Source organism: Haemaphysalis longicornis, unplaced genomic scaffold (genome assembly GCF_048455015.1).
Source record: "Haemaphysalis longicornis isolate Haplotype H1 unplaced genomic scaffold, Haemaphysalis longicornis Haplotype H1 scaffold_14, whole genome shotgun sequence".
In the NCBI taxonomy this organism is placed as follows: domain Eukaryota; kingdom Metazoa; phylum Arthropoda; class Arachnida; order Ixodida; family Ixodidae; genus Haemaphysalis; species Haemaphysalis longicornis.
The window spans coordinates 16129637-16147343 of record NW_027526245.1 but is presented as its reverse complement, the minus strand read 5'-3'; the positions used below and the strand labels follow the sequence as shown (position 1 = coordinate 16147343).

Here is a 17707-nt window from a genome sequence, read left to right as displayed (position 1 = left end):
AGGCACAGGGGAATGGTCAGCGTAAAATGCAGGATTAAAGCTCATAAGTCAAGGACGAAGATAAGCCGCCAGAGTTACATTCTATCGTACCCGGAACCGTTATTTTTTTAAGTTTCACGTACCCAAAAAGTACAAACCAAGTTTATGACGGGGATCTCGGAATATTTTATCGAAGAATTGCATCTTTGGCGCACTGAGGAGTGCTGTTACCGTTCTACCCGTTAGAAATTCATAGCGAACATTAGTGTTGTTCAAGGCTTGGCGGAATCTCCCCAAAGTGCCTCCGTTTTCTTAATAGCCGCCCAAATTGTGCATGTCAGTCATTGGCATTCGGGCTTCCGCTATTGAATGTACGGTATTTTTACATTCTACTTTCAAGTGGTTCATTTTCGTGGTGATTTACGGTCAAACGGTTTACTAAAATCGAAGATACCCAGAACGACGTTGTTCTCAAAAGATCCAAAGTAAATTCATTTTGAGCGAAAATCGGAAAATCAGTCAATGTGTGTTTTGGGTAGGCAGACTTTGACATTTGCGTTATCTACCGCGAAATATCTAGTGCTAACGATTGCTTGCAACTTGAAACTGATCTTGACAACGCTTCAGCATGGTGCTTGGACTGGTCCATGCAGCTTAACCTGTCTCAGTGCAAACTAATGAAAGTTTCCCTAACTGCCACCCCATCTATTAATCCCTATGTAATTAGCAATACTCCGCTCACAACAGTTAACACGTACAAACACATTGGCATTCACATCACTAGCAACCTTTTTTGGCAAACGCACGTAGAATATGTAACTAACAATGCTAATCGCATTCTTGGCTACTTACGTCGTAACTTTCCCTTAGCTCCTGTTTCCTTGAAATTGCTGCTTTATAAAACAATTGTTAGGACTAAACTCGAATGCGCTCCCACTATCGGGGATCCACATTTATTATCGCTCTCCTCATCACTTGAATCAATCCAGAACCGTGCTTCTTGTTTCATCGTTTCCAACTACTCTCGGGAAGCTAGCGTTTCATCAATGAAAGCAAACCTTACCCTTCCCACTTTAACAACTCGCAGGAAAATTGCACGTTTAAACCTTTTTCAGAAAATATTCTACACTACCCCGGACATTAAAAATGACACTGTTTCACCTCCATCTTTCATTTCCCCAAGCTTTGACCACAGATTAAAAGTTGCAGTCCTCAATTACCCGACGAATTTACGTTTCAATTCGTTCTTGCCGAAGGCAGCATCGCACTGGAACAGCCTACCCACCTCCATTGCCAGCAACCGTGATCCTGTTTCATTTAAGTCGGCCATAACTTGCTCTGTATAACCTTCCGACTCCTCTCTAACGCCCTTCGGGGCGTTGAGAGTATTGAAATAAATAAAAAAAATACTGTGCTGAAATAATAACGTGAAATATTTCTGTAAATGATGCAAGCCTCTTGAGGATTACTTTTTCAAATACCTTGGAAAATACGGGAAAAATTGATAGGCCGATAGTTGGAGACATTATTTTTGTCGCCGTTCTTAAACAGTACAGTAGCCTTTGCAGATACATGGAATAATGGCACGCGCGAGTGAGAACTACACTGATTACGTCGAATACACACTTGACCGGTCTCAAATGAAGGCCGGTATCGGTGGCTGAACATCAAGCTCCAGAAGGCGACTGTAACTTCACCTGATACAGTGGCTGCAAAGAAACTGCGTTGTAATTACAACGCGACAGAAAGGCAATACTTTAATTCCTAAACGATGTTGGAGTGACTGACACAAAGCGACTGTTAACGCAGCAGCTTAGTCTTTTCCCCGCCACAATCCATATTTTTTTCTGTATTACTGGCCGTGATGGTTGCCGAACGGAAACCATGCATAATAAATATTCCTCAACCTATCAGTAAATTTTTTCTGTGCTTAATTTGAGTTATCGTCAATTATTGCATAATCCCAATTACTGTGAGTAGGCATTCTCTAAACCGACTCAATGTGTGAGGGTTGCTATCATGGTGTTTGCAGTCTTTTTTTTTTTTTGCTTGTCTCCATAATGTGAGGGGCACACAAAAAATGGCAAGTGTTCACTAATGCGGCAGTTTAACAAACAAAATGTTAATCACCTTGCATCATATTTTGTAAACACATGTAGGAGTGTTTCCAAGGAAGCAGTAAGCTGTCTTGCAATTTTATAACGTTGCGACTAAGTGGATGTCGCAACGGGTAGAATTATATTTTAACTTCGACTCGGTTACAATGATCACCACAGGGAATTGAAATCTCTGTTGCTGGGATAAACTCATACAATGAGACTATTTTGTGCAGATTAACAAATTCTAATAAAGAGTCTGCAAATTTTGAGCCATCGCCATTGTGTGAATGGTAGCAAATAGCAAAAACAACTTTCGGACATGGAAGAAGCACAACTTCGCAGTAGGGGCTAAAAACGAAAATTCAGAAAGTATTTTACAGTTACTTTCCGTTGAAATGAAGAAGCATACGCCACCGCCTTTTCTACCGACGTTATTTAGGTAGCAGGACGTATTATCCGACATGGTGAACGCTTCAAATTCAGAGTCGAATCATTTCTGCGAAAACATGACAACGTCACCAAAAATCTCACTTTGCCAATAAAACAACCAGTTTCTACACACTGATTCACCCAAATCTCAATTAAAATGAATGTAATTACAGCATCGACGATCTTCACTTAGGGCTGTACTTTTAAGTTCGTGTGGTTCCACTTGATCAGTATACATAGAAAGCATAGAAGAAATAAATTTCGCGGAAGTATTGTGACAGAAAACTATTTACTCCACACTCATTTTGTCAAGATCGTTCTTACTGCGAACGCAATCACCGCAAAACCTTGTCTTTGCTTGAGAACCGTGCTATTTAAAGGCCAGGCGTAGTGGAATACAATTTTACTTCACCAAACGCGCGTATAACAAGGAAGCTCTCTGGTTTATTTGGTTAGGTTCTCAGCAAGCGAGACCGTTGGTTTAACAGTCCTTGGGACCTGCCGTTTTTCAAACGAAGAGTTCCGACGCGATTGACGCGAAAAGCGCACATTGATGCCAGGCACTCCCTCACGTCTCGAGCATCATCAACAGAAAGTTCAGGTGAGCTCGCAATCCCAGCCACATCGTTATATTTCAAAATCAAATCCTCATTCTCAGAACGCTTAATGACATGGATCTCCAAATTCTGCTTCCTATTGCGCCACTCTAAGACGTTGACAACTGCATGGAGGGACGTAACATTCTCTTTGGCGCAGTTGAATTCATGTTTGTTAACACGTTGCATCAATGTACGCATTTCCACTTCATGCACTGCCTGCATTCTCACATTTTCACTGTACTTTTGCGACATCGGCTCGATAGATTGCTTCACTCCGACAACCTCAGCTCGCCGCCGGCTAGCGCATTCAGACTTCGCACGATGTCTGCAAGAATGAGTGCACTGTCAGAAACATTGATTGACCTGCCACTACCTTTTGGAGCAGGGCAACTGACGCATCACCACTAGTTTTCGCTCGCCTCGCGTTTGCCTTTAAAAGTGGCCTCAGACTTTCCAGAGCGCTCACAAAGAAGGTAAACAAACTCACATTCAAAGCACTGCCATTGGGCGGTAGGCTTTCGTTGCAGGTCATACAAACCAAATTTCCCCTTTTGTAAAATACGTCTGGCTCGGAACCAATGTGAGAGGAGATGAAATCACTCGTACGCCGCGCAACGAGTTCGCGCGCAGTCAGCTCGACGTGAGTAAAGCGCGAGACACATTCCCGACGGAGTGGTTTGATACAATGCGCGATTGATCCGAAACATGACTGCCACGACAAGGCACGCGCGTGAATGCGAGACAGCATTAGCCAGTCGCGAGCTTGTGAAGTAACCCTCACTAGCTTTCGCTGTCGCGTGCCAAATTTAAATTATTACTTGCATCGCTCTAATCTGGCCCTGTCGCTGTTATGCGCCTTTTGCAAAGAACCAGAAACAATCGACCATTTCTTCTTCTCCTGCCGACGGTTCTCCTCGATAAGACGAAGATACTAAGAAAGTACATGCAGCCGGCTAAACCCGCCCGCTGTCTGCTACAGTTCTTTTTTCATTCGGGGCGAAGGAACTGGGATTCTGCCACGGGGATCTTTGCAGTGCGTTGCACTCATTCATCCTGAAATCAGGCCGTCTGCCGTGCTAGACAGCATTTAGCTTAACTGGATTTTCTTGTCAAGAATATGCGCGCCAAGCTAACTGCTTCGTCTGTACCACTTTCTTCGTGTTTCTTACTTCCAATTTTCATTAAATGGTGTTCGTTTTTACCTTTTTTTTCTTTCTTTCTCTAATCTCCTTACTTTTATTCTTCTACTCATCTACTGCTGATCCATCCTAATAATTAATTTTTTTTCCTTCCCTTCAAAAATTACCTAATTTCCTTCGGTGAAGCACCCATTTCCTGGCCAATCCCCCTGAGTGGGTACGCGCCATTTTACTGGAACCACCAACACCACCACATGCTCCGATGCATGCGTCGTGTCGGCGCTGCGCCTACTGTTTTAGCTCCGTAGCTGCCTCCTTGATTCTGCGCACTCCGGATGATTTAGGTAGGTGCAAGAGATATCCGAGGAAGAAAATAAAAAAAACATTTATGAACCTGAAGTACAAAGGAATAGAACTAATACGATATACACTGCATTTTATACGGTTAGTAAATCGGTGTGGGAACGCTTAGCACCGACGATTCCGCTCATCCATGCTGCTTGTGCCAGTGGCAACACGTGTCTACCAGGAGTCTGTATTGTGGCTGCTCATGCATGACTAGTGCCGCCTACGCCTATATCTTCTCTGCTACTCTGAGACGTTCGCTGGACCTTTGTCACCGCATTCTTCGCGCAGCCATAAACTAACCCCCCAAAGCAAACTGGTAGGGAAAAAAATGAGAAGGCAAAAAAAATGCGCTGAAGGGACTCGTGGCGGGAGCCCTTTCTTACTTTGCAGGAGCGAGTCGACGGAGAGCGCTCCCCGCGTTGCGCCCCTCGAAATACTTGAACCGCAACAGCTGCCACCAGCGCGTCCTCGGGGCTTTGAAAGAAGCATTCACAGTGACGTCATTATGACGACACCTTCGTGCTCTCATTGGCTGCAGCCATAACGACAGTCGCAACGATCGAGCGGTGGCATCTGGCTTGCCAGTCTCACGTCGTGAGGCTCGTACCACTAGCTCATGACGCGAAAACCGGTCGTCTGGGGCCGTTGTCATTTTTTTTATTTGTAGATACTACGATCTCGTAACGAGACCTTAGCAGGGTGGGTTACATCTTTGTAACGAGTACATAACATGACACAAAGTTATACAGAAACATAGTCGATGGCAGGTAATAGAAACAAAAGACAACAACAATCAAAGCAAGTGCGACTCGAATAAAGATAATGAACTTAGTGAAACAACGTCATTCGCCAGGTCATTCCAATCTACAATGGTACGTGTGAAAAAAGAATATTTAAAACAGTTATTTCGCGGAAGAAGTGGTGTAATCATAAGAGAGTGCCGTTTTCTGGTAGCATAACCTGAAGAAAAGGATAAAATGTGCGACGTATCTACACGGTAGTGCCCTTTGACTAACTGAAAAAGAAATTTTAAGCGACAGATGCGATTTCTCTCGGAAACTGATTGGAACCCACTTCTGTTTAGGAGTTCAGTAATGGCAGAGCGACCATATGAGTTATATATAAATCGAACTGCTTTCTTTTGTATTCGTTCTAATTTTTCTATATTATTCCTAGTGAAAGGGTCCCAAATGACGACTGCGTACTCCATTATCAGGCGAATTATTGAATTGTACGCAAGAAGGCGTACGTCGGGTGTTGCGGACTTTAACGAACGCCTTAAGAAAAAAAGTTTCCGAAGACATTTTGCGCTTACAACATCAATATGCTTCGTCCAAGACAGGTCATTTGAAATCCAAACACGGAGATATTTGTACTCCTGTACTTCTGAAAGTAAAACGTTGTTTGCTGTGTAAGAAAACAAAAGCGGTCGCTTTTTATGTGTTATTCTCATAAATACCGTTTTTTCAAAGTTTATTGACATTTGCCACTTATCGCACCAAGAAATTACTTTCTCAAAGTTTTCGTTTAGCCTGGCCTGATCTTCAACGGAACTAATTTTCTCATATAATACACAATCATCAGCGTATAGTTTAACTGGAACTGATAGGTCTGTGACAATGTCATTTATAAACAACAAAAATAAGAGCGGGCCTAGAACCGATCCCTGAGGGACACCGGAATCAACTGTTACTTTGCCTGAACAAGTTTCATTCAGAACAACAAATTGGTTACGGTTCGACAAGTAGGCTTTGATCCATGTTAGTATTTTTTCGTTTCTGATTATACAGCCTAATTTGTGCAGTAATTTAGTATGCGAGACTTTGTCAAATGCTTTACGGAAATCCATAAATATAACATCGATCTGTTTACCTTCATTTATTGCCTGTGAAAAATCATGAACAGTTTCAACTAATTGTGTCGTAGTGGAAAACCCGCGCCGAAAACCATGTTGTGCATTCGTCAAGACATTATGTTCGTCGAGAAATTTGATCAGGTGTTTATGGATAATATGTTCCAGTAATTTGCACGTTGTTGACGTCAGGGAAATAGGGCGGTAGTTAGAAATGCATGCTTTGTCACCATTTTTATGCAAGTGTAGAATCTTTCATCATCAGCGTAGCAGGCATCCGTAATCGGTAATCCTGATATAGCAGAAGCCGCCGTTCCTGTTAGTAGGTTCGTCAGGTAGCGGAATTTGTCTGTGTCCTTTAACTCAGGATTCGAATGAATAGAGCTCGCAAACTGGCTCCAAAACTTGTGCCAGTTTCTACGATGGCCGTCAAACTTCGTTAGCTCTATTCTCGGTAATTTCGTCCGTATCGGTACAGTCTCAGCAGCGTTGGCTCTAGTCGATGAATTTGAAGGGTGAGACTCACCGGTCGGATGGTTTTGGGAGCGGTAACGAAGCTCTGCCATGATCTTGACGACGCTGTCGTTGAACATTGTCACGTCGGAGGTCTCTTCCGCGTCGAGTTCCTGTGGGTGTTCGCGGTAGATGTCCTCATCCAGCTTTTGGATCGGCTTGAACATGAATTCGATTCTTTCGAGGGAAATAGCAAAATCCATCGGTGTGGTCAAGCGTCCATCACGTAGGCCGTCTTCGATTTCCTTTAAGAAGCCGTTGAGCTTGGCTCGCAAAGTGATTCGGCGCCTCAGCATGCGCTCCAGGGAGGTCATCTCGGGTCATCAGTGGCTGGTTCGTGGAAAGTCAAGCAGGCCCTGTCGTTGAGGGTGGTCAGGCCCTGCCTGTCGCTGTCGTTGTATCCCGGGTTTCCGGCACCAGATTGTGGGATTCTTTAGCCACTGAGGACGAGAGAGGCTTTAGACCAGGGTCGGAAGGTTTAATGGCGACTTAAAAGAAGATGTAGCGCGAGCGCACGCCGATCGTGCAATGACGACAGGCTTCGATGATGGTGATGTCTTCGGTGCAACGCTGATGATGAAAGATTCTACATCTTCCCCGGCCACGGATGCCAGGTGTCAGCCTGCTTCAAGCAAATATAAGCGCTGCACCGGTCTTTTCGTCACTAGTCCATTTGGGAGCCGTAGTGTGCAAGCGCGAACTTTGTTGTCACGACCTGGGTGAAGTTGCTCGATGGAGGCAGTCAGGGGGGTGTAGCTTCTCGGTCGAAGGTTGACGTCTCTGGCCTTGAGAGCGCAGTTCGTGGAGGTATTCTTTCCTCCAACGCGTCCAAAATTCCTCTAAAGTGTCTTCTCTTTTCTGGCACATCCGTCGTAGGTTTGTGGACGTCGATCCATGGGTCAGGTCTTCTGTGTAAAAAGACGGGGGCAACGCTGTCAACCTTCTGCCGACGAGGAAGCACGCTGGTGTTAGAGGGCTAGGTTCCGCTACGTCGTTGTATACAAACGTCAGCGGGCGAGAGTTGATGATCGCCTCAACTTCCGTGAGAACTGTAGATAGCTCCACAACATTCACTTGCTGTCGACCCAGCATCTTCTTTAGCGTGTTCTTGACGGAGCGGACAATCCTTTCATAAAATCCACCCCACCAAGGAGCCCTTTCGACAATGAACTTCCAGGAAATTGCGGAAGCGGAAAAATAGGCTTGCACGTCCGGGTGTTGAAGCGTCCTCCAAAGGTCAGCGAGCTCACTGCAGGTTCTTTTGAATGCGCGCGCGTTGTCACTGTAGATGGTCTTGCACAATCCACGCCGTGAGACAAAGCGACGCATCGCGCATATGAAACTCTCTGCAGTCATATTTTCCACCAACTCGAGATGAAGAGCTCTAGTTGAAGCACACGAGAAAAGAGCGATGTAGCAACGGTTGTCCTGGGATGTATCTCTTGTATACAGTGGTCCCGCGAAGTCTACACCACAGACGAGAAAGGGGGACGTTGCTGTTACGCGGTCTTGAGGAAGTGGCGCTTCATCTTGAACTAGTGGTCTTGAGTGGAAGCGTTTGCAAATTACGCAGGTGTTCAGGAGCTTCTTTATCAATTGACGTCCTCGAACAATCCAGTAACGTTCACGAAGCTGGACAAGCGTGTCGCGAAGTCCGGCGTGTCCAAGCTTTGCGTGTGCGTCGAGAACAAGAAGCCTTGCGTAATGAGACTGGTTGGGTATCAAAATAGGGTGTCTCGAGTCGTAATTCTCGAAACTGGCCTGTAGCCTCCCTACAACCCGAAGACGATTGTTCTCATCAAGAAACAAACGAGCGGTCTTCAGCGATGAGGTTGTAGGCAAGGGGAGGTTTTCTTTTACGCACTGTATCTCTTCTTTGAAGAAGCAGGCTTGTGTGTGTCGGATACAGTAGCTCTGGGCGTTCTCAACTTCGTCGGCAGTCAATGGTCCGGAAACTTTCTCTTGGTTTCGAAGATTGTTGGCGTATCTGAGTACCCACGCCATCACCCTGTGAAGGCGGAGGAGGGAGCTGAAGCGAGTGAAATCCGTTCCTTCCGAAGTGGGTACTGGAAGTGCCAGTGACAACGGGTTCATCTCCGCATCAGCATAGCAAGCCTGTACATTAGGTGTTTCCGGTTCGGTGGGCCAGATGGTTGGGTCGGGTAGCCAAGAAGGTCCTTGCAACCATGACGTCGACTGCAGAAGTTCTCGCACTGTACTTCCTCGTGTGAGGAGGTCGGCGGGATTCTCTCTACCTGGGCAGAATCGCCATTGATCGGGTGCCGTAATACTCCTTATCTCGTGGACTCTGTTCTTCACGTAAGTCTTCCACGTATCGGCTTGTTTTGTTATACCGATGCTCTCTAGCTCCCAGAACTGTCTCAAAGCGGCTGTAATTTCCGACGTATTTGCTTTGAGAACAACGATGTTGGAGCAGTGGACGACTTCAGCGGGTGTCTGCGTCGGTCCTTGTAGAGTCCAGCCCAGCCGCGTTTCGATGGCTCTCATCCTGTGGCGTACTGTCAATACATTTCCCGTCACAATTTCCCAGTAAAAGTCTGACCCTATAAGTAGGCTTATTGAATCTTCAGCATTACTTTCGTTTGAGATGCTTTTAGTGTCGATGCCTCTACTTCGAAGTTCCCTTAGCAACTCTTCGTTTGGGTTGGGTATAGGCTGATTGCAGATAGACTCAATCTCCAGCGCTTCTATGGGAATTGTAGTCTGCTTCGATGAGCAATGGAGAAAGACGCGAACCCTTCTTAACGTCTCTTGCGTTTCCTTTCCTCCGAACACTCCTAGCGTTAGTGTTTCTTCCCCAAGGAGTTCGCAGCTTAGTTTCCTAGAGACGTCACTTCGGATGAAACTTCGCTGACTGCCTCCATCGAGCAACATTCTGCAGCTTTCTTCCTTGTCTCTTCCCGAAACCTTTGCTCTCAGTGTTTGGAGTAGCACCACTTGTCCTCGTTGTGGAGATAGTAGGTGGACAGGTGCGGTTGTCACGTGACCATTCAGTCGATTTGGAACATCAGGATTACACATCGACGAAACGTGTCGTCTTGAACAGTGTCCGCAAACGACTGTTTTCTTGCACTGTCTCGAGACATGTCCTGGAGTTAGGCATCGGAAACAACGGCCAGATTTTGTTAGTAGGGCTCTCTTTTGGTCAATGCTGATTTCTTTCGATGAGCAAGAAGCTGCATCGTGTGGAGCCGAACAGAACAAACATTTCTTCACGTTATTAGTTCCTCCATGTAGAGCTGCCGCAGATGGTAAGTGATCGGCGTTTGATGTGCGACGCAGATCATGCTGTTTCGCGGCTCTCGGGGGGTCCGATCCCTTCGATAATGCTGGCATTACCGCTTCGAGACATTCGAGCTCTTGGCCGAAAAAGGTCATTAGGTCTTCAAACTTCTTTTCGTGCTTGTCCGCTGGCTGCGACGAAGGTTCTGTGGTACCCGAATCGGCCGCATCCCGTTTTATCTTCGATCGCTGGTGATAACGCAGAACGATATCTCGAGGCAGCGACTGAAGCACGATTTCGTGGAGCATGGAGCAGTACGTCAGGGGATGCGTCCCCAGCGCTTTCATGCTTCTACAGTGCACCTGTACTTTGTCGTACAGCTTGCGTAACTCTGCTACGTCTGACGATGACGAGACAGGTTTCAGGTTAATCAAAGCGTGCAAGTGATCTTGTACGATGACTTCACTGTCTCCAAATCGCTTTTTAAGAATTTCTACAGCGTCAGCGTCAGCTTGGACAGGGTCAGCTTGGACAGCAAGGGTTTAATTTTAGCGGTTTTCCAGTCTTCCGGTAGAACACCTTCATTCAGAGATCTGGTATACAGGATGCATAAATATTTCGCGCACCACTCAGCATATTGCTTCAAGAAGGCATTGGAAATACCATCAGGTCCCGTGGATTTTTTAACATCAAGTTGCAGTAACAAATTAAATACACCATGCTCAGAAATAGAAATATCAGGAACAGGGGGGAGATCCAGACTAAAATGCGGGAGTCGGGCATTGTCCTTCGTAAACACTGCTTTGAAATGACTGTTAAAAGCCGAGCAAGCTAGGGTTTGGTCAATCACAAGCTTTCCATCAATTAAAAAGGAATCAGAAGAGCTGCTGCGGGGGCTAATAGCTCTCCAGAACTTTTCTGGGGAAGATTTAATATAAGATGGAAGCTGAGTGCTAAAGTACTTTTCTTTGTCTTGCGTAACTTGCTGTTGTAATTTTAGGGATATTTTTTCAATAGTTGATTTTAATTCATTACCACCTTTCTTTCGCGACTTTGTCTTCAGTCTCTTCAACTTTCGTTGTAGGTGCAATGTATCCCGAGTAACCCAGGGGTTGTGTTTCGTTGTTTTTCGTCCTATCGAAGGCACAAATCGCTGAATACACTCACGAACAATGCATTTAATTGTATGCCATAATGCGTCGACACTGCAAGTGTTATCTTTAAAATTGTCGTACTGTAAATCCAACATATCAATGATGGATTCGTGATGGGCACGGGAAAGATTGGGGAAATAATGAATGTCATTGCTCCGAGTTATGGTGACGGCGGTTAAGGTTAGTACAACTGCTTTATGATCAGAGATACCTGGCACCACTTCGCATAAAACATGCTCCTTTATATTGCCACTCAAAAAAAACAGGTCCAGAATAGACTCTGAATCCTTTTGTATTCTGGTAGGATCGTTCACAATCTGCAATAGATCAAAGCTAAACGCAATGTCAAGAATTTCATTTTCTACAACATTGTCTGAGCGGGATGACAGCGCGGCCCAATTTATGTTTGGCAAGTTGAAATCCCCCGTGAGAATAATTTTGTCGTCCTGTTTTACGTTGCAACTTAGGTAATCTTTTAAATGTTTTAAAATACCAATTGAAGAATTTGGAGGCCTATAAATGGCTCCAAGAACATATGCAACATTATTAATAAACACTTTGCAAAAAACACTTTCCATCTCTTCCACATCAGGCATTCTCACGACCTTTACGGATTTTTTGAAAAGAACGGCGACGCCTCCTCCTCGGCTCCCACGATCTCTACGAAAAACATTGTAATTCTTTGGCACAAAGTCACCATCGTATATATCCTCGTGTAACCATGTTTCTGTGAGCACTGCTATGTCAGGACCGTGGGAAAGTAGCACACTTTCTAGCTGGGCTGTTTTATTAACTGCACTTCGACAATTGATATTTAAAATGGAAAGGGCTTCTTTGGTTCGTCTGTTTTCTTTTGAAGGTCATTTAACAGTCTTGGGGATTTTGCACCGCTTGTTCTTTTTATCATCCCAAGTGAACATAGTCCCGTCCACGCTTAATTTGTCAAAAACTAGTTTGACCTTTGCCCCATTTTCGCGCTCTTCGGATGAACTTTGCCATAGCTTTTTTCTAATTTCTCGAATATTGGAAGAAAAATCCTCCGATATCGAGACAGTAGTTCCTTTGAGTTTGGGGCAAGCCATTAACACTGCCATTTTTTAAAAGAAATCGAAGAACTTAGCAATTACAGGGCGGCAATTGCCGCTCTTTTTACCCAATCTGTGGCATCTTTCAATGCTGTCTGTGGTCACTTCGAGTTTTTCTTTAAACAATGTATCTTTAATGGCAGTGATAAGGTCTTCAGGTTTTTCGTTACTTTATTCCTCTAAACCGAACACAATCAAGTTGTTTATCCTGCTCCTATTTTCTAGTTCGTCAACCTTGTTGGCTAAAGCTGTCATGTGCCCTTCAAGTTTGGCAACCGTCGATCCTACGTTATTTACTTCTGTTTTCAGAGCATTAAGGGCCGCCATTTGGGCATCAAGAGCATTAAATCTATCAGTAATTCCTGCGATATCTGCTTCTATCTTTCGCTGTTTTTCCAGTACGTTGTTTATTGAGGCAGTCATGGTGACCTGGCCTGCAAGAATCTGAAGCAAAAGTTCATTCTCTGCAGGACCCGGATTTGCCTCAACGTCGCCACAAGTTAAAAGACTTATTTTGAAAGATGTGACGCCATCGAGTAAAACACTTCCGACAGCAAGTGGGCAAGGCAGCAACACTAAAAAACGATTGCCGCTACGAATACATTTTGCAGGCAAGTAAGTATTAACCTGCACGATAAGACAAAACGGGTTTGCCATTGCGTCCGATGTACTGCTGCCAAGCCCACTGATCATGTTCGTCGAAAGGCGGCTCTTTATAAGCGCCAGTGAAGCCACGTGGTCTGACGTCACCGATGAGGCCGCAAGCGCAGAAGAGGCGATGAGCGGCAAGAAGACGTCGCTGATGGCACAGTGGTCATGTGCGGCGGATGAGTTGTCGTCCAGATGAAGCACTTGTCCTATCAGTCCAAACCGGGCGCATGCGTGCAGTGGTTGCACATGAAGCAAAACAGCGAAGACCTGCACGATAAGACAAAACGGGTTTGCCATTGCGTCCGATGTGCTGCTGCCGAGCCCACTCTGCCAAGCCCACATGACCATTCGCATGCCGATCGCGTGCTGTTTACGCACATGTGTCTGGCTCTTAAGTTGGCATTCACGCCGGCCGGTACCACATGCGTGACCGGCAGTCAGCTCGGCTGAGGACAGAAGCATTTTGAACTCCGGTATACTTTTAGATGCGACGCATCTCACTCACCCGCCTTGTCCATGCATGCATGCATCCCTCCATCCATCCGGCGTCGTCGTTGTCCACGCCAGCTGCGCATGCGCTCTCCGCCGCTCTCACCGCAGGGTTATCTGCGGGTTAGCGCTCGCTCATCGCAATGCCAGCTGTGCGTCGGCGCGCGCTAGCGCTCGGTTAACGCATGCGCATGCGCTGCTCTCTCTCGTTCCCCTCACCGTTATGCGGCGTTTTACAACGCGGTACCTGCGCCTCTCCGCTCCGTCGTTCCAGCGCCTGTGCTCCGATGTCCAACTCTGTTTTGAATGGAGACTAACAAGCCTGCTATCGCGATGGTCGGCGCAACCACAACAAGCACCGGCCAGCCCAATAACAGAACTGCTAGCCAGACCGACGATGAGGCTGCAAAGCGACGTGCACGGGATGCAGGAACCCCGTAGTAGACGGAAATGCGTCGTACGCGTTCATGGCATGTTTCACGCGATGGGAGAATCAACCCAACGGAAACGCCGAGGGAAACCCACGATGCGTCGCATCTACACAGGGTTCCCGCGAGGGGAGGTGGGCGTAATTTTTGTGATTCTATGTGTTCTGTTCGCTGTAGGGCTCAAAATAACCACTCACGCCGATCTTTCTACGGGTGGTACGAATCGAAACAGCTTCGACGGAAGACGGCCGACGCTACGCGAAATTCGCAGCCGAGAAGGATGAGAGTAGTCGACGCATCCCTTGGCAGAGCCTTTGTATAAAGCTGACAAAATGCTAAGGCAATTTTTTGTGGCATCAGCCATGTCGGTCGCCTGCACATTTATTTTATTTGGTCTCCTAGAGAGCACAAAAAGCATTAGTTGATAACTATGATTTACTCGTTTCTTACCGGGGTCAACTATTCTTGGCATTCCTTTGCATACACAGTCACCCCTGACGCGTTGCTTGAGTCGCGGAAAAGTTCCGTTCCCTTCTTCAACATGACCGCGGTTCCGCTGTCACTTTCTGATACTACACGTCTGACACCATGCGCCTTGGTTCTGGTCCCGTTCATGACATGCTTGTTTCACTTCGCTGGCCATGCAGTTGTACCGGCTCACATTCTGGACGGTGAACAGCAGAGAGCCCCGAGTGGACCTGGACTCTGCACCAGCGGCAACGGACGGCGCCGCCTTTACAATCAGCGATGGGAATTCAGGTAGTCTGCTAAAGCCCTTGCAACTAGAAAACCAGAGAGCTCTCAATGTTTGCTCAATTTACCTGTCGACAGCACAAAAAACGCAGTTTTTTTTTACCACGGTACCAGTAACTTCATTCCAACTTTATTGCAATTTCCAGGAACAAATACGCGTCTTCCAGTGAGAACAGCAAAGTGGCGCATTGCCAGATCTGGGGCAGGATTGAACATGTGGCGACATGGGTATATTGTACTCTGTTTAGCAGAGCTGCAGTTTCCGGGTGGAAAGGTTGTAAAGCCGAGATCGAATCTAGTGAGCTCTGCTTTTTTATTTTTTATTGTTCCTTGGACTTGAAGGATAGTATTTTTTTATCACACGTGAAATCTATTTATGACACATTTGAGCATTACAAATGCGATTCTGGCTAGTTTAGATTCTTTAGGCCAATAGCTACTTTTGTTGGTAAGGGCTCGGCTACTTCTGTAGACTACGTTTTGAAGCGTGGTTTTTTTGTGTTGAGTGTTTTGGTATAACAATATAATTATAATAATAATATAATAATATTAATTAAAGTATAATTAATATTAATATTCAAATATTGCAAACCATTCAGGAGGGCGAGGAATAAACTTTTATTGATTCCCAATCTGACTGGTTGTGTAGAGGCAGACCAGTGGGGTTGGGTCCAGTAGTCCCTGGCTCTGGCTGGCCATCCATCCGGGCCCGTCTCATCAGGTGAAGCTTGGAGCCGGGTTCAGAGCTGGACAGCTGCGCCGCCCACTGTGAATTGGAAAGGTGGGGATTGGGAGGTAGGCCAGGTGTGTTGGAGCATTCCCATACGATGCATTCCCATACGGGAGCATTCCCATTCCCAAACTTGCACAGTGGTGAGCAAAGGTGGGTAACATCAAATGCCACAGTGTATTATGAGGGAAGATCTGGGTTTGAAGTTGGCGGAGAGCCATTTCGTCAGCCTTTGTTGGAGAGGGATGAAGTGGCCGCAAGGTGCGACGACACATCCTATACTGTGTGAGAATGTCGGTGTAAGTGAGTAGGGGGTGGGCATCCAGGATGGAAAGAGGGGGGTCGGGCGGAATGGCCCGGTGTATCACTTCTCGGGCCGCGTCGTGCGCCGCTTCATTGCCGGCCAACCTACAATGGCCAGGAGTCCATAGAATGTGGCACTCCTCGGGAAGGTAAGTGGAGTGTTTGATGATTGGTAGGGCAGTGCAAGGAAGTAGACCGTTTTGAAGATGCCGGCAGGCTCCCTGAGAGTCCGTGATTACTGTCACGTAGTCGTGACGAGTGGAGGTAAGAGAGAACGCAATGGCTATCTCTTTAGCTTCACTTTGTGTTGAGGCCGGCGTCGAGGCAGTGGCGATAATGCGTTTTCGGCTGTCGACAGTGGTGACGGCATAAGGTGATCGGTTTGGATATGGGGATGCGTCCAAGTACAGCGTGTACGGAAGATGCTGGTAGTGGGTGTGGATGTAGTTGGTGCGGGCGGTGCGACGACCATCGTGGATGCCTGCGTGCATGTTCCGGGTTAGCGGGGCGACTTTAATCCGATTGCGCAGTAGGGGGAAGGCGTGCCAGGCGGTGAGGCTGAGTCGGAGTCGGATAGCCCAGGCGAGCTAAGGTGCTGCAGCCAGTGGATAGGTGCCGGAGGTATGGAGATAGAACTGGGCGGCGGTGCTTTTTGCGTTTTACTTTTTCAGCGTTCTGGTCTTCTATAACCGCAATGCGGCCCGAGACGAGGTGACTTCTTCCTGTAGGGCCGTGAATTTGGTTTGAATAAGTCGCTTCAGGTCATCCAGGGCAGAGAAAATGGGGGCCAGTGCGGAATTGTCGGGTATTGGTGGATTTGCTGGTGGTTAGGGTGGGACAAAGTGAGTGGTTGATTGTGCGAGAAGTGCCTTACGCTTCGGAAGCTTGTGCTGGAGGGTAGCAATTTGGTTGGCGTTTTCGGCTGATTGTGCTTTTAGTTGTGCATTTTCTTGTGCAAGAGTCGCTATGGTGGAAGATTCAGCAGTAAACTTCGTGGTTTGAGGGTTGGGCAAAGGTCATCGTGGGGAATGTGGGCGGCTACAGGTGACCAGCTCACCTGGGAGAGCGTGGAGGGTGAACCGGAAGATCTTCAGGGTGTGGAGAGGGCTGGTTGCCTGGTTTCTTGTGCTTGCCGTCGGAGGCGGGTGCGCGCGGGCGTTGGTGGGGGCTTGAGCTTGCGGCGACAATATCGACTTCCCGTCAGGTGGGGGAGTCCGCACAGCTGGCACTGAGGTTGGCAAGGGTGGTCAGTAGCTGGGATGGGGGTATGGTACTCGGAGCACAGGTTGGGCTGAGGGTTGGGACAGACATCGGGTCGGTGTCCAAGGCCGCCGCACTTCGCACAGCACTGATAGGTATTCCGGTAGGTGCGACAGCGTACCAGGGTGCCGTACGCTTTGACGTAAGGTGGCACGTGAGGACCGTCAAACGTGAGTGCTGCTGTGTCCCAGGTGCCCAGCATGCGGGCTTCAATGATGGGTGGTCCGGACGGATGGACGCAATTATTGCGAGGAGTTGCTCAGGAGGTGTTCCAGAGGCGATGCCTTGGATTACTCCGCGAGAAGTTCCCAGCGGATTCTTGTCCTAGCGGGTTCTTGACACCATATGTCGTGTCGCCAACGTGGAGGGTAGTGATCTTGCCAGAGCATCGGGGCGTACTTCGCTAGGGGTAATTGTCGTAATGAGGCTCTACGGCGGTTGCGGGAAGGTGATAATTCACCGGTAGAACATAGAGTGTGGGATGCCGGTGGTTTGCTACCGGATGTGTGCAAGTGATCTTGCCAGAGCATCGGGGCGTACTTCGCTAGGGGTAATTGTCGTAATGAGGCTCTACTGCGGTTGCGGGAAGGTGATAATTCACCGGTAGAACAGAGTGTGGGATGCCGGTGGCTTGCTACCGGATGTGTGCAAG

The 17707-nt window shown here is 47.1% G+C and overlaps 1 protein-coding gene across 5 annotated transcripts in view; it reads left to right on the top strand.

The window, feature by feature from the left end:
• LOC144165167 (sodium/mannose cotransporter SLC5A10-like) overlaps positions 1-17707 on the top strand; it is a 349040-nt gene that overhangs the window by 309683 nt on the left and 21650 nt on the right. For all 5 annotated transcript variants that reach the window (XM_077695277.1, XM_077695276.1, XM_077695275.1 and 2 more), the window contains one exon: positions 14657-14768. In XM_077695277.1, coding sequence (XP_077551403.1) covers positions 14657-14768 — 112 coding nt within the window. The remainder of the gene's footprint in view (positions 1-14656; positions 14769-17707) is intronic.